General features: G+C 34.4%; 2 protein-coding genes across 2 annotated transcripts in view; one reads left to right on the forward strand and one right to left on the reverse strand.

Moving 5' to 3' along the window:
- The window catches only part of LOC100934689 (NXPE family member 1-like), a 45,701-nt gene extending 39,059 nt beyond the window's left edge, over positions 1 to 6,642 (reverse strand). The window contains exon 1 of the mRNA XM_023499455.2: positions 6,585 to 6,642. The gene's annotated coding sequence lies outside the window, so the exon portion shown is untranslated. The remainder of the gene's footprint in view (positions 1 to 6,584) is intronic.
- On the forward strand, positions 1,410 to 23,264 carry NXPE4 (neurexophilin and PC-esterase domain family member 4). Its single transcript, XM_012545010.3, has 6 exons — positions 1,410 to 1,965; positions 2,631 to 2,736; positions 6,204 to 6,925; positions 7,339 to 7,400; positions 10,332 to 10,550; positions 22,706 to 23,264. Coding segments are annotated over exons 1-6 (1,647 nt in total). The 5' UTR covers positions 1,410 to 1,963; the 3' UTR covers positions 23,242 to 23,264.
- The last annotated feature ends 178 nt before the right edge of the window (positions 23,265 to 23,442 follow it).

Here is a 23,442-nt window from a genome sequence, read left to right on the forward strand (position 1 = left end):
ACAACAAAATAACCTGACCATAAAAAGTACTATGGTGACTGGAAAGATTAATGCAAACTAGAAGAAATGTCAAAACAACTATGAGCAAAACCTCAAAGTAAAAAAATGACATTAAGGGTGATATAAGTAAATTGGGGGATCATAGAAAAATGTACTTGTCAGATCTATGGATAAGGACAGAGTTTATCACTAAACAAGAGATAGAGAGATTTTCAGGAAGTGTAATGGGAAATTTTGATTACATGAAATTTAAAAGATTTAGTACAAACAAAATTAATACACCAAAATCAGAAGAAAAGGAGGAAATTGGCAAAATGTGTTTTATAGCACTGTTCACTGATAAAAACCTCATTTCTCAATGTATATGTAACTGAAATAAATTCATAAAAACAAGAACCATTACCCAATTGGTAGTCAAAGAATATGAACAGATTTTCAGAAGAAGAAAACTAAGCAATCAATAGTCACATGAAAAATGCTTCAATCATTATTGATTAGAAAAATGAGAATTAAATCAACTGAAATATCACCTCATACTTATCAGATTGGGTAACATTACAAAAAAAAAGGAAATGACAAATGCTGGAGCAGATGTGGAAAAAATTAGGACACTGATGCACTGTTCGTGAAGTTGTGAACTGATCCAACCATTCTGAAGAACAATTTGAGATTGTATATGAAAAAGGCAAAAGGGCAACAAAGCTATGTACAAACCTTAACCCAGCAATAGGTCTGTATTCCAAAGAGATTAAAGGAAAAGGGAAAGGACCTATAAGTAGAAAAAATATTTATAGTAGCTCTTTTTGTGTTGACAAAGAATTGGAAATTGAGGGGATGCCCATCAATTGAGAAATGGCTAAATAAATTGTGGTATATGATTGTGATGATAGTTGTCTTATAAGAAATGATGTGGGGATAGGTTCAAAAAATCTTGGGAATATTTGTATGAATTGATGCAAAGTGAAATGAACAGAAGCAGTAGAACATTATACTCACCCCAATATTGTAAAGATGACCAATTGTGAAAAAACTTATTCCAATCAACACAATGATCCAAGACAATTCCAAAGAATCCATAATGAAAAATGCTATCCATTCACCCAGAGAGAACTGACAAACAGATTAAAGCATTCTTTTTAAAAATTACCTTTCTCGTGTGTATTTTATTTGCAACATGGCTAATGTGAAAATAAGTTTTGCAAGATTTCACATCATAATGGATGTTATATTACTTGCCTTTTCAAAGGATATGGGAGGAATAAGAGGGGGAGAGAGAGAATTTGGTAATCAAATTAAAAAAAATTAATTTCAAAAATTTTTATATAAGTGAAAAATGTTTAATGAAATTAATTTAATATTTTTTTAATTTAATATTTTAATATTTTTTTAAAAAACAGCCGGTTCAAAGAAAAGCTGGGTATCTTAGGATGTAGGATTCAAGACTACTTTATACCCTTTCTCTGAAGGATTTATAAAAGAACAACCTGTCAAATAAAAATAGTTAAGAGAAAGTCACAAGAGGCTTCTGAAATGAATTTCTTTCCTTGAAGACTCCCATAGTTCTTATATACAGAGGAAAAAAACAGTTAAAATGAGAATAACTGAAAGCAATTTTCTCCACAAACACAGTGGTACTTTTGAGACAGAGACACATACAGAGAGAGAGACACACACAGAGGAATTACAAGAAATAGACAATGGTTTGTGAAGCGGCTAAAAACAAAACAAAATGAAACAAAAACAAAACGAAACAAAAAACCCCAACATTAGCCAAGAAATCAGAGTAAATCAGGAAGTACAGCAGATGAGGGTGGATCCCCAAACCAAGTATACAGAATGAAATATAGTGAATGTTTGAAAAGCTATTGTGTGCTGTGCTTGACCTTAAGGAACATATAAATATAGGTGGAGATAAAGGTGGAAGATAAAGGGTGGAAGTTGAAGAGGCACAGATTACTTTACAATGTAAGTAAAAATTTCATAATGATTAGTTGTTATCCAAAATAGTTATGGATTGTCTGGGTCTAATGGGTTCCTCCTCATAAAGGGTTTTTGAAAGATGATTCGGTGTCGTCTTATTGGGCATCATACAGAGATAGTTGAACCAGAGGGCTTCTGTTGATTTTTCCACTTTTAAGATTCTTATTGAGCAGTCCCCAGTATAGGGGACTGGTTCAAGCAGGAAAAAGGGAGGAAAAAAAATGCCACTTTGTTTAATTAAAGCGTTCAGACAGTAATGTTGTAATGTTTTTTCTTTGTTAACTCATACAGAAAATCTTTCTGTGCTTATTGAATCCTTGGTGACCTGAGGGGTGAGGGGTGTTGTGGCAAGAAGAGACATCCATTATAATTAGGGAAAACTCCCTAAGGAGATTGGAAAGGCTCATTCTCTGAACAAAATTGTCTTAGTAATTCATTATTCAGACATAAGCAGCCTCTTCATGTATAATGTCCTTCCTGTCCATATGATGTGCTAGTGGCACATTTTCAGGGTCAAAAAAAGAAGAATGTGAACAGAGTGAAGAATAGCATTCTAAGAATTAGAGAGCTGTTAAAAATGATAGTAGTTGAGCATAAAGCAATGTCCTTTTTATTATTCTTTGCATTTATTTAATATTCATCTCTCTTAGGCTGCTTAGCAGGACTTCAAACCTGAGTGCTTGGAAACTACTGGTAATGATGATGTATGTATTGGCTGCTTTGATCATTTTGATAGTTTCTAAAAACTTCTCAAAGGTAAACAATGTTTTATTTCCCAGTAGTGTACTCTATCCCAAAGCAAATACAATTAAAAAAAAAAAAGAATCACAGAGGGGAGTGCCAACGGTATATTTATCTATGGCCACGAAATGACTTGAGGTTTTTCTTAAAAAATTAAAAAAAGAACTACTGTCTCTAAAATTTATACAGAGCCTGGAAATAGGTCTTATCTCAAGGGCTCATTTTTTTATGTTCCCCAAGTCCATCTTGAATTTCAAGGACATTTGAAGGAGCACCCAATACTGCCCTCAAGACAGAGTGTCTCAGGTTCCAAATTGATTTCTAGGAAAACATAGAATACCTAATATATGTCTGGCTATGCAAAATCTAGAGGGTTGCCTTTGGCATAAGAAAGTAACAAGCATGGAGACAACAGCAATGCTTTAAGTTTTTGTGATGCTAAAAAAGTTGTCCTGCTAGATTGTTAGATGGTCCTGTTAGATTGGAACTAAGAAACTTCTGTCCAGACAATTTGTGAAACTAAATGTAGTGGCAAATGGTGAGCTTTCTCCTCCAAAAGGACCTTAGAGTTAGAAACTCATGGGAAATGCATAGAGAAAAACTACAAAGAATAATGGGATAATTAAATTTTATAGCTGTATAAAATCACAATAATTCAGTCCTTTCTTTTTATGTAAGGAAGTTGATGCCCAAAGATATTTAATACTTTGTTGAGAGCTGGGCAGCTGCTTAGTGACAGAACTCAGACCAGAATACAAACTTTTTGATTCTTAGTGCAGAGTCTTTCTCCCACCTCTTCTCCCCAACACCTTCCTGTTCAGTTTAAGGGCCCTGCCACTTACTTTACTGAGAAAATCAAAACATTCTTCATGAGCTCCATCTTCTTTCCTATTCTGTACCCTTACAACCTCTCTTCATCACCCTCTCCTATTTTTCCCCCAAGTTCTAAAGAAAAGGTAGTTCATCTTGTTGCCAAGATCAACATGCTACTTATGCTTTTGGTCTCATTTGATCTCATTCCTTTTTATCTCCTCTAGGAGCTCTTTCTTTCCCTCCCTTCCTCTGTCTTTCTGTTTCTGTCTGTCTGTCTCATACACATCCCACACTTGAGTAGTAGATTTTAACCACTTCCTGTTCTGACTTCCGCTAAGTCTTAGTTGATTACTAGGGACTATATATATATTTTATAGACTCAGAATAAGGAAGTACCTCCAGGGTGACAGCATAGTAGAAAATTACATGAAAAACATGATTTTTAAAAAGGGAGAAAAAGAGAAAAAGCCCTCTATACATATTGCTCTATCTATATATAAACATACATATAAATACATATATACATATACAGATATAAATATCTATATACTTATACATGCACATATATCCATATATACCTATACATACATACTATATTTATTAAAATTACCTCTCAGTTAGTATAGTAACCAGAATTTGGGGGACAAAAACAATTATGGGATTGTCATTGCTCTTCTGATATTCTCTATTCATGCATGCTTCTCTTGGGGGGATCTAATATGAGCCTGCATGAGAGAGTCAGCAACACACAGAAGTAATATCCAATTTTGTCCCTCCTTAATTATTGTCATATCTTTTGACATAATGCTCTATTTCCTATTTCCTTATTTATTTTTCCACATTGCATTTTTCCTGTTCTTCATTCCAACATCTGATTCTTATGGTTTCCTGGTTTCTTTAAGCTCAACAAAATCAGTTAATCAATCAATTTATACAATAACAACAATATTACAAATATAAGTAGTTTTGAAAGTTGTGGAAACTGATCATTCCAATGATCGATCACTATTCCAAAGAATTCTTCATGAAACATTCTGCTCACCTCCATAAAGAAAGTAATCGTTTCTGAGGCAAAAATCAAGGTACATATGCATATATATATATATATATATATATATATATACATACATATATACATTTATATATATAATACATATACATACATATATAACATATACACACATATATAATGTACATGGATAATGTAAGAATTTCCTTTTCTTTACTATACATGTTTGTAACAAGAATTTTGTTTTTCTTGCTTTCTCCATAGAAGGGGGAAAGGAGGTGGGAGGGAAAGAATACAGACCTGAAAATAAAATAAAATTGAATTAAAAAAAAAAGGAATTCATGTCACTACCCCTAGAAAGACCTCCTCCTGTATCCAAAGCTGTTAGGATCATTTCTTCTAAGGCTGTCTTTCATCTACTTTGAATTTATTTTATGTATAGGTTGCCTACATCACTTAAATATAAACTCTTTGAAAGAAGGGATTATTTTTTTTTCTGTTTATTTCCAGGGTTTAGTGCAGTGAATAGTACATAGTCCCTAGTTAAAGCTTAATAAATGTCCACTGATTGATTTGATGATTTTTATAAAAATATGCTGTTGTCATGCTATTAACACTCTTATGAAGTGTTCTTTCAGCTCAATCTAAAAACTGATACTGTCTCTGCACCCCACAAGCCCCAGCCAATGTCCGTCCTCCCATCTTAAGCACCTGTTATGAGGTAGTTCTTTCCATCCCAACTAGGAATATAACTAGATCTTCCTGAGCATTGAATTTAAACCAACTTTCACACTTTCAAGGGATCATCCCATATTTCTTCTCTGCCATCATTTTCTAAGAAAAAGGCTTTCCTGACCTCCCCATCACTTCTCAGCCCCTGGCACTTTGAGTTCTCATCCTAAGTCTCATCTGACTGTTGCTCTCTAAGTGGCCATAGTCTGACCACTTAGTCATTGTCTGGGCTCTAATTCATTCAAAGTAAATGTAACTAGCAATTGTTTCTCTTTTGACTAAAACCCCTGAGAATCTTCTCTTCCCAGACTGTTTTTTTTTTTTTTTGACTAGGTAAAGGACATTCTTTGCCTCATTTCTTACCTCGACTTAATCATGGATTGGGCATTGCCTCTGTCAAACTGAGACCCATTAAAGATTTTGGTTTAAAAATGGAAGTTTCCCATCACATCCAGGGTCATCTCTAGTCATCATGTTCTATATCTTGCCCAGATGTTTATGAACTTGCACAGCCCTCCCTAACTTAAATCTAATTTCCTTGCATGTAAGGATGAAAGAATGAAAAACAAACAAACAACAAATATTTTCTCAGTTCCTTTTTATCCATGTCCAATCCCCTGTGTTTATCCAGTTCTCTCTTCTCTCCTTCCCTCCCTTTTCCTTCCTTTCCCTCCCTTTTCCTCCCCTTCCCTTCTTTTACCTTCCCTTCCTTTGCATTCCCTTTTTTTTTTGTTTGTTTGCCAGCCTGCCTTTTATTCTGTTCTGTTGCTTATTTCTCTGTCAGTCTGCCTTGCTCTGTAGTATAATGGATAAATAATAGCAACAGGTTATATGTTAAAAGATACAAACTTATCAACAATTGAAGATAATAAAATAGGAGAAAATTCTGTGTTTTGCACATAGTAACTCATATTTCTTATTATTTCAGTTCTGGCCTAAACTGGACTTTCCCATTTCTATATATCACTGCAATGCTTCAAGGATACCCTTGTGTCCTAAATTATCAATCAAACAAACAAATATTGACTTGAAAATAAACAAAATAAAAAAACAACTAGACCAGCTCATCCCACACAGGCCATTCTCTCATGTCAACACCACCACAAGTGCAGCCCACAGTGTGGTCAGAATCATCAATCCTAAAACCACTTACTGCACAGCAGATAAGCTAGATATTTTGTTGGAGGTGAGAGACTATTTGGGACAAAGAAAAAAATATGGAGGGGACTTCTTAAGGGCTAGGATTTCTTCTCCAGATCTGAAGGCAGGAGCTTCAGGAAAAGTGACTGATTTCAACAATGGCACCTACCTTGTCAGCTTCACTTTATTCTGGGAAGGCAGAATCTCTGTCTCTCTTCTGCTTATCCATCCTAGTGAAGGGGTGTCTGCCCTATGGAGATCAAGGAATAATGGCTATGATAAGGTGATTTTCATAGGCTATTTTATCAATGGCACATCCCAGGTCTTCACTGAATGTGGTCTGCTTCTCAATACAAGTGCTGAACTATGCCAGTACCTGGATCACCGAGATCAAGAAGCTTTCTACTGTGTGAAACCTCCACAAGTGTCCTGTGATGCATTGGCCCAACTAAAATCTAAGAATAGGGAAGTTTCCTATCTTAGCATCCTAGAGAAAAGCCTCTTTAACAGGTAAATAAATTATTCAAGAACTGTCCTGCCTGCATGACTCAATGTATTTGAATGAGAGTTAAGGATCATGAAGTTGAATTTATTTATTTATTCTCATGAAGGTGTCATGAGAAGTCATATAGGAATGTGGATGTGAAACCACTTTGGATCTGCCTCTATAATATAGGCAATAATTATCTTTATACAATGTATATTATATGTACAATATATATGTATATATGTGTATACCCATACAGATATGTATATGTATTTATGTATTTATTACATTGTCTGAAACTGCTATTTCCAGAGATCTTACTTCCCTGCTCACAATCCAGACTTGCTGAGGCAAATGAGTTAAGTTGGTCTTTCTTTTTATACTCTTTTGAATTCTAGGCTGCCAGTTGAATAACTTATGTTTCTTTCTTTTTAAGGTTCAACACAGAGATGGAGATTTTGAACAGTTTTGATTCCATCAGTGTCTCAGTGTGTAACAGTATGTATTCTTTTTAAATGTGAACACTCTAAATCAGAATTACTCCAAGCATATATTCTCTGAGTTTAAGATAAAATATGTAAAGTTCAGGATGCAACTCTCTCCTGATTTTCCTTTTGCGTGTCTAATGGCTCCTCTGCCTCCTTTTCTGGATCTTCCTCCAGATCATACTTTCTAATCATAAGTACACCTCAGGGTTTTGTCCTGGTTCCTCTTCTCTTCCCCTTTATACTACTTGGTGATCATCATCAAACTCCCATGGGTTTAATTATCATCTCTATGTTGATGATTCTCAAAGTTATCTTTTCTGATCCAATTTCTCTCTTCATCCCCAAATGTGTTTCAGAGATCTTGAACTGGATTTCCAGTAGACATCTTAAACATGATATTAAAAACGTCCCCAATGGTACTTATTATCGTTCCCTCTTTCCTAACTTCCCTGTTATTGTACAGGGTAGTGCCATCCTCCAAGTCCTGAGACCCAGAACTTATTTTGGATTCTTTTCTACCTTCTTACTTCTCACATTCAAGCTATGGCCATGACCTGTCATTTTCACCTTTGTAGCAACTTTCCAATATCCTCTTAATTCCAGTGCTTTTCTTCTGCTAGTTATTTCTTTTTTATAAAGCATATAACTTGCTTTGTATCTATAAATTTACATATAAATATTTATTGATCCACTTTCTTGGTATTATTAGTAAAGATTGTACACCAATATTAATAGTCTTTTCATTAAATAATTAAAATGTCATTTTTATTAAAACATCAAGATCATTACTTCCTTGGAATATGCTTTTAAAACAAAAGAAATATCACTGCCTCTCAAGGTTAGAAAGTAATTCAGAGATCATCTGCTCTAAGTTTAGTTCTGAATCTTTTCTAATATTCCCAACAAGTTAATCAATCTCTGATTGAAGATCTCCAACAAAGGACAACCCACTATTGCTCAAGTCATTCAACCATACCTTTGGTCATTCCTTGTTCGTAGGCTATTTTTCCTTAAAAGGAGCTTAAAATTGGGTATTAGACTTTCAAACTGGATTTCCTAGAGACTTCTCATACTCAACATGTCTGAAGTGGCACTCATTGTTCTCCCCTTCCCCCTACAAATCCTCTTCTCCCCTAAACATTATTATTAATATTATTCAAGGTATTGCTGTTCTTCAAGTCTCAGGTTTGGAAGCATTAATCTGGGCTCCTCCAGCTTCCTTACTCCACATTTGTATCCAATAAGAGGCCAAAAATGACCACTTCCACCTTCACAACTTTTTTCATCTCCAATTCTTTTTCTCTACTCATAGAGCTACCACTTCAATTCAGTGCCATCTAACATCTCTCTGTAATTCCAGCAGCTTCTTCCTTAGTCTTCCTGCCATGACTCTTCCCATTCACTATGACCACAGAATGCCAGAACATATGATTTTCTGTCTTGGATCTCCAATCTTTTGTGTTGGTCATTTCTCATATTTGGAATATATTACTAAAAGTCTATGGAGTCAGATTTGAACTCAGGTTTTCTTGACTCCAAGTCTTATCACTCTATTGTACCATTTAGCTGCTCTATGTCATACAGTACATATTTAATAAATATTTGTTGATTAATTGATTGATTCTAAGTCCAGTCAGCTAAAGCATAGTTCTCTTCAAGAACAAAGGATGAACAACAATTTAATAAATGCTTGTTGATTGATTGATTGATTCAACGTCCAGTCAGCTAAAGCATAGTTCTCTTCAAGGACAAAGGATGTATAACAATTTGTAATATTAGTAATTAGTAATTTCCAACTCATCAGTTCCTGGGCAACTGGATATTTCCTCCTCCTCCTCCTCCTCATCTTTCTTTTCCTCCTCTTTCTCTTCCTCCTTCTTTCCCTCTGGCTATTTGGGTCTTCATATGGTTCATCTATCCAAAGGAATATACATTTTGATTACTTATACTTCTCAAGAACAAATTTTTTCCTTTCCCATTTATTTTATCATTTCTTTTCCCCCAAAAAAACTGAGATAATGTTTTTTTGGGTCTCATGTAGCTTTCATTTATGATTTTTGAAAAATAGTCTGGAAAACTAGTCTTTGATTAAAAACCCATTGTGGTTTAAGTGGGGCTACTTGATTGTGCCTTTAAATTCAAATTACTTTGGCATTCACAGATTGGCAAAAAAAAAAAAAAGGTTCCAATACAAGCCTCACTTGCTCATTATTTGGGTTTTAATAACTCAGAGTGAATGTAAATAGCAAATGTTTCTGTTCTGGCCAGAAACTCTGAGGATCTTCTCTTCCCAGATTAATTCTTTTGTGAAGGCAAACTAGACTTTGTTTTGTCTCATTTCTTACCTAGCCTTTAGTTACTGAATGGGCATTGCCTCAGAAAAACTGAAAACTAGGAGAGATCTAAACTTAAAAAGGCCAAGGTCTCCCACTGCATTTGGCACCATTGTCTTGACATTGAACTCCTTTGACACTGGAAGAGAGAATGAGGCTGATGATTCTGTAAAACTCAGTTTCAGTTAAATACAATTCACTTGCAAGTCAAGACACCACCTTCCAGATGTTTTTAGTCCTCTCCAAGAACAAAGGAAAAACTACTGCAACAGTGGCTTCTTAGTGTATAGCCACTTCTACCTTTCCCTGATAAGGGCAGGCTAACATCCTTGTAATCATAGCCACCACATGTAGCTAACAAAAATCAGACAAGGGTACCTTTAAGTTAAAAATAAGACTTTTTTTAAATTTTATTTTTTATTTTTTTTAGCTTCAGTAATTAACTATGCATAATGCTTGGTCTTAGAGTGTTATCTAACAATGTTAATGAATTCCCAAGATTATCTATGGCTCAGCATGCAAATAAATTTAAACCAAAACAATCAATATGTCTAGATTGCTTTTGTTTCTTTGATATTTTTGAAACTATTATTATATTTCATTGACAGAGCAAACAATATCATTAAAAGGGAAATGCAAACCTGGGATGTGGTCCCCAGTCCCCACTGGCTATGTCTGGAATAACACATGGAATCTGGTCTCCTGCAATTTGTCTCATTTCTACACTGAGACCCAAATGAATGTTTGCTTGAAGGGAAAGCTCATTTATATCCTGGGAGACTCCACGACCCGTCAGTGGATGGAATACTTCACAAAGAACATCAGAAGTGAGTTTTGATGTTGAACTCATCTTCAAATCTCTTTTAGAATCTGCTTCTTCAGGTTTCTAAGGAAGGGTATATAGTCACACACTACATTTTTTTTTCCTATTACTTAATTTCAAAACTTTTAACATTTTATCTAAGATGCAATTACCATTCCTTTGCATTTATATATTTCACAGACTTAATGGGAACCAGTGAGAATAAGCTGCCTCTCTACCTTCTTCACAGATAGTTCCCACTTTATTATTCACACAGTGAATGCATTCAAATTAAAATTCAGATAGGATGACCTATATATAATTAAACTGGAGAAGGAACATCAATAGGTTTCTGCTGCACCTTCTTTCCATCAGAGAGGCTCTGAGATTTGTAAACAATATAGGAGAATGGTCTTCCATTATTTTAAGAAAAAAAACTGGGAAAGGAAACCCCATCACTTCCTTTTACAGTGTGGCCTATTGTAGAGTCAGTATTCACAAAAAGATTTCCATTCAATGTCTTCACAATAGAGAAATTATAACTTTAGTTTTACCCCTAACTTTACAGCTGAAGAAACTGAGGCCTAGATAGGTGATTAGGTCAGAACTGCTCCTAGAACTCACATAACAAAGATACAAATAATCTTAAGAGAAGATCAAGTTTTTAGGCATTGTAGAATCCAATCCCTTCCTTTTTATGACCTCCTAAATACCAGAAGAGTGCTCTTTCCTTTGTCTTGATGATCCCCTTCCAATAGATCAAGGTTTGATGATAAATATCCAAGGACAGTGTTGTATGAGAAAGAACTCCAGACTTGGAATCAGGAAGTCAAGTTCAAATCCAACCTAAGGTATTGATTAGATCCTGGGCAATTCATTTAACTTCATTTAACTAATTCATATATCTGTAAAATGAGGAAATTGGACCCAATGACCTTTAAGATCTCTTCCAGTTTTAAACCCATGATTCTATTCTTCCTGCCAAGATTTCATTGTATGACTTGAGAGAAACTGGCAAAGGATTGCCCAGCATGGCATGCCCACATCAAAAAAGGTACTGCACTCTCTGTAAAATAGAGTTGAAGTAGCTCAAAGGATATGCACATTTAGGGAACCCACCTTAATTGTTCATATGCACTATTTGTACCTGACCTGTGGTACAGCATTCTGAGCTCATCTTGGTCTGATCATCCACAGTTGGACACATTATAACTTGATTCTAACATAGTGATGTCATTTTGATCCTCTTCAGGAATGAAGGACAATCAGACTATTTGATGGGTGGAGCTAAGATGGCAGAGAGGACATACACATCTTCCTAAATCCTCCTTTTTCCTCAATCTATTTTAATGAAAGTCAGCCTCGAAATTAGTGCTTGACTGTCAGAACCCATGAATATTGGGAGTACAACACATTATCAACATAAGATATTCTCAAAATTCTCCAGAAAAGGTCTGTTTTGCTCATGCATGAGGATGGAATGGGGTTAGGCCAGGCAGAGACCATAGGCAGGCAGTGAGAGCACGGGAAACAGCTCAAGCTGAGTAGACCGGAGTGGGGCAGGGTGTGGTCTCTGCTGGCGTAAATCTGTGGGAGAACTCTATCACAGTGTGAGCTACTGTGCCCTGGTGGCAAGCCAGAAGATTAGCAGAGAAGCTATAAACACAGGGGGTAAAGACTATAATCCCAAAACACTAGAGTCTCTCAGGAGCTGGCCACACCCACCCAAAAGCCAGAGTGACTCAGCATGATCCAAGCATAGCCACAATTGTTGGCCCTAGGGCAGCCACAGCTTCTGCCTTTTTGCTGCTGATTTCAGCACAACTGCTAATTCCCACCCAGCTGGTGGGTGCTGTCTCACTGCTGCTTCACTGCCACTTCCTGTGGTCTGTAGAGGCAGCTTGGAAATACCCCATTACCCCCCCATAAGCAGACTGTAGTATTTTTTTCCAAAATGAGCAAAAAAGGCAAAGTGGGCTCTAATTATTGATAGCTTCTATATGGAAAGAGAGCAGACTTCAAATCCTGAGGAGACTAAAAACAGTTTGTTTCTAGATCCAAAGGTGGATATGATCTGGTCCCCATCACACAAGGCTTTCATAGAAGAAATTACAAAGGATCTAAAAAAAAGAGAGCTAGAAGAAAAATGGGGAAAGGAAAGGAAAGCTTTGTAAGAGGGTCAGGATAAGTCATGTTACTTATTAAAAGATAGAGTGAATAAAGAAATCAAGTCCCTGAAAAACAGAATTTGCGAATTGGAAAAGATGAACAACTCCCAGGAAAACAGAATTTGAAAGTTGGAAAAGGTAAACAATTCCAAGGAAAACAGAATTTGTGAACTGGAAAAAGAAAATAATTCTTTAAAAAAAAATTGGAGAAATGGAAAAAAAAATTCTATAGAACAAAACAACTCATTTAAAAACTCTATTGGACAAATACAAAAAGAAATTCAAAAAGTAAATGAAGAAAATAATTCATTAAAAATCAGACTTGAAGAAATTGAAATGAATGACTCAAGAAGACATAAGAATCAGTCAAGCAAAACAAAAAAAAAAGAAAAAAGAAAAAAGAAAAAAAAAAGTTAAATGCCTACCTGGGAAAACAACAGACCTGGAAAATAGAAGTAGGAAAGAGAATCTAAGGATTATTGGACGCCCTGAAAATCATGATGAAAAAAAAAAGCCTAGATACTATTTTTCAGGAAATCATCAAAGAGAACTGCCCAGATGTTATATAGAACCAGAAGAATAGACATTGAAAGAATTCATTGATTACCTACTGAAAGAGAACCCAAAATCAAAACTCCAAGAAATATTATGGCTAAATTCCAGAACTATTAGACCAAGGAAAAATACTTCAAGCAGGCAGAAAAAAATTACTGAGGAGCTACAATAAGGATCACTCAGGATCTATCAGCATCCACATTAAAGGATCGAAGGGTCTGGAATCTGATATACCAAAAGGCAAAAGAACTTGATATGCAGTCAAGAATAATGTACCCAGATAAACTGAGCATTTTCTTCCAGGGAAGAAGATGGACATTCAATGAAATAGATGAATTCCATTTATTTCTGATGAAAAAACCAGTGCTAAACAAAAAGTTTGACCTCAAAATATAGGACTCAAGAGAAGCATAAAAAGGTAAAAAGAACTCTTGAGAACTGTATTTCCTTTATGGGTATATATAAAGAATACATGCATAATTTGACTTTTCCTTTTATAATATAAAAAAGGAACTAGAGGTGTAAAAGAAATTGTACCAGAAAAAGGGAAAAGTGGAGGTAAAAAGAGGGAAACTACATCTCATGAAGAGGCAAAGAAAACCTATTATACTTGAGGGAATGAAGGGAGGGAAATGAACATAGTATGAATCTTACTCTCATCAGATTTGGCTCAAAGAGAAAATATTAGGCATATTTGGTTTATATAGAAACTTCTCCCACATCATTGAAAAGTGAGAGGGGAAAAGTGAAAAGGGAAGGGTTGGGGTAAATAGAAGGGAATACAGAAATAGTAAAGAAAAGGTTTAAGAAAAGGGGAGGGACTTCAAGGGGGAGGGAGGGTTGTATGAGGTGGGAGTCTAATACTGGGGAGAAGGCAAGGGGGAAAGGAAAGAGAATAGCATAATCTGGGGATAATAAGATGCAAGAAATACAGAATTAGTACTTTTAACTATAAATGTGAATGGGGTAAACTCGCCCATAAAGCAGAGGATCAAAAGCCAGAACCCTACAATATGTTGTTTACAGGAAACATATTTGAAGCAGGGCAATATATACAGAATAAAGGTAAAAGGCTGGAGCAGAATCTACTATACTTCAAGTGAAGTCAAAAAAGCAGGGGTAGCCATCCTGATGTCAGATCAAGCAAAAGCAAAAATTGATCTAATTAAAAGAGGTAAAGAAGGGCATTATATCTTGCTAAAGGGTAGCATATATAATGAAGCAATATCAATACTAAAGATATATGCACAAAGTGGTTTAGCATCTAAATTCCTAAAGGAAAAGTTAAGAGAGCTCCAAGAAGAAATAGACAGCAAAACTATAATAGTGGGAGATCTCAACCTTGCACTCTCAGAACTAGATAAATCAAACCCACAAAATAAATGAGAAAGAAGTTAAAGATGTAAATAAAACAGTAGAAAGGTTAGATATGATAGATCTTTGGAGAAAACTGAATGGAGACAGAAAGGAGCATACTTTCTTCTCTATAATTCATAGAACCTATACAAAATTGACCATATATTAGGACATAAAGATCTCAAATTGAAATGCAGAAAGGCAGAAATAATAAATGTATCCTTTTCAGATCATGATGCAATAAAAATTACATTCAATAAAAAGCCAGGGGAAATAGACCAAAAAGTAATTGGAAACTAAATAATCTCATATTAAAGAATGATTGGGTGAAACAACAAATCATAGACACAATTAATAATTTCACCCAAAAGAATGACAATAATGAAACGTCATACCAAAATGTGTGGGATGCAGCCAAGGTGGTAATAAGGGGAAACTTTATATCTCTAGAGGCTTACTTGCATAAAATTGAGAAAGAAAAAAAGTCAATGAATTAGGCTTGCAACTAAAAAAGCTAGAAAAAGAACAAATTAAAAACCCCAATCGAACACTAAACTTGAAATTCTAAAAATTAAAGGAGAAATCAATAAAATTGAAAGTTTAAAAAAAAACTATTGAATTAATAAATAAAACTAAAAGTTGATTTTATGAAATAGCCAACAAAATAGATAAACCCTTGGTAAATTTGATTAGAAAAAGGAAAGAGGAAAATCAAATTGTTTGTCTTAAAAATGAAAAGGGAGAAATTTCCACTAATGAAGAGGAAATTAGAGCAATAATTGGGAGTTACTTTGCCCAACTTTATGCCAATAAATTTGATAACTTAAGTGAAATGGGTGAATACCTTCAAAAATATAGGTTGTCCAGATTAACAGTGGAAGATGTTAATTGGTTAAATAGTCCCATTTTAGAAAAAGAAATAGAACAAGCTATTAATCAACTCTCTAAAAAAAAAATCCCCAGCACCAGATGGATTTACATGCGAATTCTATGGAACATTTAGAGAACTATTAACTCCAATGCTATATAAGCTATTTGAAAAAACAGGGAAAGAAGGAGTCCTACCAAATTCCTCTTATGACACAGACATGGTACTGATATGAGGTAGGATGAAAACAGAAAAAGAAAATTATAGACCAACCTTCCTAATGAACATTTGATGCACAAATCTTAAATAAAATATTAGCAAAAAGATTACAGAAAATCATCTCCAGCATAATACACCATGACTAAGTAGGATTTATACCAGGAATGCAAGGCTGGTTCAATATTAGGAAAACTATTAGGATAATTGACTATATCAATTACCAAATTAACAAAAACCATATGATCATCTCAGTAGATGCAGAAAAAGCATTTGATAAAATCCAACATTCATTCCTATTAAAAACACTTGAGAATTTGAAATAAATGAACTTTTCCTTAAAATAGTCAGTAGCATTTATTTAAAACCATCAGTAAGCATCATATGTAATGGGGATAAACTGGAACCATTCCCAATAAAATCAGGAATGAAACAAAATTGCCCACTATTACCATTACTATTCAGTATTGTATTAGAAACTCTAGCTTCAGCAATAAGAGATAGGTAATAAGGAAACCAAATTATCACTCTGCAGATAATATGATAGTATATTTAGAAAATACCAGAGATTCTACTAAAAAACTATTAGAAATAATCCGCAACTTTAGCAAAGTTGCAGGATACAAAATAAATCCACATAAATCCTCAGCATTTTTATACATCACTAACAAAATCAAACAGCAAGAGATGCAAAGAGAAATTCCATTTAAAATAACTACCGATAGTATAAAATATTTGGCAATTTATCTGCCAAGGGAAAGTCAGGAACTTTATGAGCAAAACTATAAAACACTTTCCACACAAATAAAGTCAGATCTAAACAATTGGAAAAAATATTAAGTGCTCTTGGATAGGTCAAGCGAATGTAATGAAGATGACAATACTACCTAAACTAATCTATATATTTAGTGTTATACCAATCAAACTCCCAAGAAACTATTTTAGTGAACTAGAAAAAAATAACAACAAAATTCATCTGGAAGAACAAAAGGTCAAGAATTTCCAGGGAACTAATGAAAAAAAAATCAAATGAAAGTGGCCTGGATGTACCAGATCCAAAACTATATTATAAAGCAGCAGTCACCAAAACCATTTGGTATTGGCTAAGAAATAGACTAGTTGATCCGTGGAATAGGTTAGGTTCACAGGAAAAAATAGTCAATAATGATAGCAATCTAATGTTTGAGAAACCCAAAAATCCCAGCTTTTGGGATAAGAATTCATTATTTGACAAAAATTGCTGGGAAAATTGGAAATTAGTATGGCAGAAACGAGGTATTGACCTATACTTAACACTGTACACCAAGAGAAGATCAAAATGGGTTTATGATCTAGGCATAAAGAATGAGATTATAAATAAATTAAAAGAACATAGGATCATTTATCTCTTAGACCTGTGGAGGAGGAAGAAATTTGTGACCAAAGAAGAACTAGATCACATAATTGATCACAAAATAGAAAATTTTGATTATATTAAGTTAAAAAGCTTTTGTGAATAGATCCAACCATTCTGGAGAGCATTTTGGAACTATACTCAAAAAAGTTATCAAATTGTGCATACCCTTGGATCCAGCAGTGTTACTACTGAGCTTATATCTCAAAGATATATTAAAGAAGGGAAAGGGACCAGTATGTGCAAAAATGTTTGTGACAGTCCTTTTTACAATGGCTAGAAACTGGAAATTGAATGGATGCCCACCAATTGGAGAATGGCTAAATAAATTGTGGTATATGAATGTTATGGAATATTATTATTCTATAAGAAATGACCAGCAGGATAAATATAGAGAGGCTTGGAGAGACACACATGAACTGATGCTAAGTGAAATGAGCAGAACCAGGAGAACATTATACACTTCAACAACAATACTATATGATGATCAATTCTGATGGATGTAGCTCTCTTCAACAATGAGAAGATCCAAGTCAGTTCCAATTGATTTGTAACGAACAGAATCAGTTACACCCAGAGAAAGAACACTGGGAAATGAGTATGGACTACAACATAACATTTCCACTCTTTCTGTTACTGTTTGCTTGCATTTTTGTTTTTTCTTCTCAGGTTATTTTTACTTTCTTTTTAAATCTGATCTTTCTTGTACAACAAGATAACTGTATAAATATGTATACATATATTGTATTTAACATATACTTTTACATACCTGCCATCTAGGAGAGGGGGTGGAGGAAAAGAGGGGAAAAGTTGAAACAGAAGTTTTTGCAAGGGGCAATGTTGAAAAATTGCCCATGCATATGTTTTGTATATAAAAAACTATAATAAACAAAAGAATGAAGGACAATGACCAACCAACAAAACTGTACACTCTCTGATGACAAGGGACTATCTTTTTCCAATTCTTTTTTGTCTGTGTCCATTTTTATTGACTGATTAACAGAAAGTATTTGTGTTAGAATCATAGAATCTTCAACTCTCAAAGTTGGCAGGGATTTCAGAGTTCACCTACTCTGACCAATAATTGAATGAGGAACCCATAATTATCCAATCTTTGCTTGAATACTTTCATGAAGAGAAACCTATGACCTCCTCAGGCAGGTCATTCCCCTTCCACCACCCCTAACTGTTGTTTGATTTGTCTATATGATTTCTATACATTCAACCAATAGATAAACAAATATTTACTAAATATTTAGTATGTGTTCAGTTTGCTGTTTGTCTTTTATTTTCAAAGACGAGCAATGACATCACTAGTGATGTCTTAATTTGCTCATGAATTGGATTAAAGTGAGGCAGAGAAGCACAGAGCCATCAACCTCACTCTCCCTGAATCATCGAAATCCATTGGCAGGAGAAAAGCCAAGATGACTTGTGATAGCTTGGGATATAGTGGATGATCTTGGTGACTTCACTGCCTGGAAGAATTGATGGTGTCTTATAAAGACAGAAGAATTGATGTCTGATAAAAATAGAGAAGTTTACATGAGGAGAATGTTTGGAGGAAAAGATAATGAATTCTGTTTTGAACATGGTAATTTTGAGATGTTTTGGAGACAAACAATTTGAAATGTCCAATAGGCAATTGGAGATGTGGTACTGAAGCTCAGGGGGAAAATGACTTAGAAAAATTGGATAGAGAGAGAGAAAGAGAGAGTAAGTAAGAGAGAGAGAGAGAGAGAGAGAGAGAGAGAGAGAGATACAGCTAGAGATAGAGATACATGTACCTATATCTATTTATAGATAGATATGTATATCTTTTTGTTGATATCTATCAAAACATACTCATAGATATAGACAATAGATATAGATTATATAAATATATCTATATCCAGATGGATAGATAGACAAACAGATAGATAATAGATAGATGGGAGAATAATCTTTATGGACTTGGTCATTAGATCAGTGGGAATTGATGAAGTCACCATTACACATTATTAGAACTTGTTCTCTTATTGTGACTGTTATTCAGTTGTTTATGTTTAGTTATGTGACCTTGTGAACTATACTTTCCATGGGGTGTTCTTGACAAGGATGCTAGAATAGTTTGCCATTTTCTTCTCCAGTGTTTTAAGGTTAGGTGATTTCCCCAGAGTTACACAGCTAGTGCCTGATGCTGGATTTGAACTCAGGTCTTCCTGGCTCCAGGCCTAGCTCTCAATCCACTAAGCCAAAAATCTGTTCTTTAGGGAGGGGCAAACTAGGGAAATGTTTCAAATGAGACATTTCAGGACTTTAAATGCTTATCATATCATCCCTAAGTTGTCTCTTTCCTTAACTAAATATCTCATGTTCTTTCATTTCAAACTTATATTAGAACCAACATCAGCAATCTCACCATCTTGGTAAACTACTTCTGATTGCACTCCATTTTGTCAGAATCCTTACTAAAATGTGAATGCAAATAATAGGGATGTGATTTGAATGAGAGAAGTATTTTGAGACTATCACCTGTCCTTCACTTCAATAAGCATTGAGACTCTGTTACCCTTTTGGTTTCCATACCACATTACTGAATCAAACTGAGTCTGTGGTTAGGAATAAAAAAATCTTAAATATTTCACATAGAAACCATTGCCTTTCCATGTCTCCCCAATCTATACTTATAGTATTAAATGTTTGACCCTTGATGTGGGATTTTATATTCATCCTGATTCAATTTCATCTTGTTATATTTGACACATTTTCATATCTTGTCAAGAGTAGGATCTTTTTGTATCTTAATTCTGTCTTTCAATGTGGTAGCTAGTCCTTAATGCTTTTGTGTCATATGTTAATTTGATAAGCATGACACCTATGCTGAATCACTGACAAGGACCATTGAATGACAAGGACCAATATTGGTTGATTTGAGGCAATAGGATAATATCCTGCCTCAAATTTTTAATAGGGGTGTGATTCTAGACAATTTTCTTAACTTCGCTCAGCTATCATTTTCTCATCTAAAAAATTTAGATAATAATATCTGTAGCACTTAACCCACAGGCGTATTAGAAAGATCAAATGAGATCATGTATATAGAGTGTTTTGAAAGTTTTAACATGTTATATGAATACCAGTTATTACAATTAACAGTAATAATAATAAAGTCAAAGATTACTCCCCAGATCATTTCACTAGAGACATTCTTCCATGCTGACATTGATCACAACTGAATAGGGAAAAACCACAACAACAACAACAAATGCCGAAATCTTGTAGCAATTTATTTGAGTTCTTTACTTCCCTGAGGTGATGGGGAAAATAGATTCTCACTTCTCAGAAATCTTTGTTTCCCTAAAGTACTGTATTTATATATATTATCATTTCAGCAAAACTCTATAAAGATTTTGTCAGCACCCCATTGATAAATAACACTAAGATCTTTCAGGATTAGCTTGCTTAGGGAAAGCAGAAAAAAAACCAAGGAGTAAACCCAGAATTAAAGCAAAGGAATAATTTTTTGTGTGAATAGGATTAATATTGTCTTTATAATCACAACTTTTAAAGAGCTTTAGAGGATTCTATATTTTTCAATAGAAAAATATATTTTTGAATATTTTCTTGGAGGCAATCATTTGTAACTATGTCTATGCTATTCGTGATGTATTTTTTTTTTTTTAAGATTTAACTTTCAAACTTAAAAGAGGTAGCTCTTACTTCTAAGACTATACATATTACCTATCTACTCAAAGATTTGTACTTCAGATTGACATATTCTCAGTTCACTTCATTCAAATTGACAAGAATATATTTTGTTGTTCAGTCATGTCCAACTCTTTGAAAATTCATTTGGAATGTTCTTTGAGGAGAGAATGTAGTGGTTTGCCATTTCCTTCTCCAGCTCACTTTGAAGTTGAGAAAACTGAGTCAAACATCTATGTAACTTGCTCAGAATCACATGATTAATCATTGTCTGGGTTCAGATTTGAATTTAGGAAGATATATCTTCCTGATTTTAGGTACTGTACTCTACTGTGCCTCTTAGCTGCCCCTTAACAAGAATGTATTGCATGATAATTACAGGTTCAACTCATATTAGGCTTTGGGAATAAGCAATGAAAAGGAATATAAGATATGGATTCTATAAATTAGTAAATCAATCAAGAAATACTTATCAAGCATCTGCCATTTGCCTGGCATTATACTATGTGCTAGGAGGATCATTTTGGAGTTTTTGAGGTATTTATTTAATCTACGTAGGAGAATATCACAAGACAAATGCTCATATGGAGGTCAGAAGACATGGTACAAGGACACTCTCATAGTCTCTCTGAAGGATCTGAATATTGATTGGGAGAAATGGGAGGCACTGACATAGGACCACACATCATGGGGAATGCCTGCATCAAAGAAGGCATTGTACTCTACAAACAAAGCAGACTTGCAGTGGCACAAAGGAAACATTAGATGCACAGATCTAGAGACCTTTCCATCCCAAATGCTCAAAGCGATTATTTCTGCCTATTCTGTCATAAACCCTTGAGTTCATATTGGATTGGCCAGCCACAGATGAACCCCCTGTATCTTAATATCCAAAATCATGATATCATTGGAATTTTGAATATAAAGGACAAACAAAATAGATTTATACATACATATGTATATACAATATATTAAATATAAACATTAGATATTCATATTTTATAAATGAATATATAATTTCTATATATTCATACATATAACTTTACAGTGAGAAATGATGTGTTATAATGAATAAAAAGCTGATCTCAGCACCAAAAGAATCTGAGTTTAAGTCTTACTGTAGGTGTAAAGTATATGATCTTAAGTAAGTCAGTAGAACCAAGAGAACATTGTACACAGTGGCAACAAGATCATATGATCAACTCTGATGGACTTAGCTCTTTTCAACAATGAAGTAATTCAGGACAATTCCAATAGAGTTGTGATGGAGAGAGTCATCTCTATCCAGAAAGATAAGCATGGAGACTGAATGTGGATCTCAACATAGTATTTGTACCTTTTTTGTTGTTGTTTACTTTTTTCTTTCTTTCTTATTTTTTCTCCTTTTTGATCTGATTTTTTTTTTTGCATATAAATGTAGAAATGTGTATAGAAAAACTGCACATGTTTAACATATATTGGATTGCTTGCTGTCTAGGGGAGAGGAGCAGGGGAAGGGAGAAAAACTTGGAACATAGGGTTATACAAAGATGAATGTTGAAAACTATTTTTACATATATTTTGAAAATAAAAAAGCTATTTAAAAAGACTGTTAATTTGCAGAGAAAGTGCCAAACTGCATTAATAGGAGCCATTTCCTCACAGGGATATGTATAAAAGGAGTGATAGGTCTAGTTCATATCCCCAGTCCCTATCCCTTTTGAAAGTACATAATTAAATGTCAAAATGGTTTAAACAATAACTAGTTCATGATTAATTACTTTTATATAACATTTTTCATCATTTTCCACTTTTGTACACCACTTTCTCTTATTTGGTTCTCCATTTGTCTGACTGGAGTCAACTATACCACCCCCCCCTTAGCTTTATACTATGCTTTTGCTTACCTAATCTTTGCAATTAAAAAAAATCCATTTGTGATTTTCCTTTGTTATCAGCACTGAAGTCTGTTGACCTTCATGGATTTGGGAAACTTCGTCGTCAACTTGTTGTGGACTTGGAAAGGAAGATATACATTCAGTGGCAGAGACATGGATACCCTTTGATTGGCTCAAGTAGCTATTCAGCAAAAGAAAATGAGTACCTTGCCCGTGTCATTGACAGAATAGCAGGAGACAAAAATACCATTATTGTCTTTTCTCTGGGTCAGCACTTTAGGTTTTTCCCCATTGACATCTTTATCCGACGGGCCATCAATGTCCACAATGCCATTGAGCGTTTATTCCAGAGAAGCCCAGAGACAAGAGTAATCCTCAAGGGTGAAAATACCAGGAATATTAATAATGATCCTGAGCGACTTAGTGACTTTCATGGCTATGTGCACTCTCTGGTTTTGAAAGATATCTTCCAAGATCTTGATGTGAGTATTATTGATGCCTGGGATATGACTATTGCCTATGGTACCAATGATGTCCACCCACCTGAATATGTGGTTGAAAATCAGATTAAAATGTTCTTAAACTATATTTGCTAAAACAAACAAATAAACAAAAACCAGATCAAGTCCCAGTTATCCATGAGCAGGTTATATCTGTTCTTGTTTATCAATGTAATATCAAACAAGTCAGTATTTTGATACCTAAGAACTCAATTCAAATTAGTCATGTAGAATTTAAATAAGAAAGGAAAAATATTTTTAAAAAATTTCCCTTGATACGGTCAAATTATTCCTTAT

Source organism: Sarcophilus harrisii, chromosome 3 (genome assembly GCF_902635505.1).
Source record: "Sarcophilus harrisii chromosome 3, mSarHar1.11, whole genome shotgun sequence".
NCBI lineage: Eukaryota > Metazoa > Chordata > Mammalia > Dasyuromorphia > Dasyuridae > Sarcophilus > Sarcophilus harrisii.

Bases quoted from the DNA above. Each gene is read 5' to 3' on its own strand.
- NXPE4 (XM_012545010.3), top strand. The intron at 2,737-6,203 runs GTAAACAATGTT...TTATTATTTCAG, and splicing joins TTTCTAAAAACTTCTCAAAG to TTCTGGCCTAAACTGGACTT. The intron at 7,401-10,331 runs GTATGTATTCTT...TTTCATTGACAG, and splicing joins CAGTGTCTCAGTGTGTAACA to AGCAAACAATATCATTAAAA.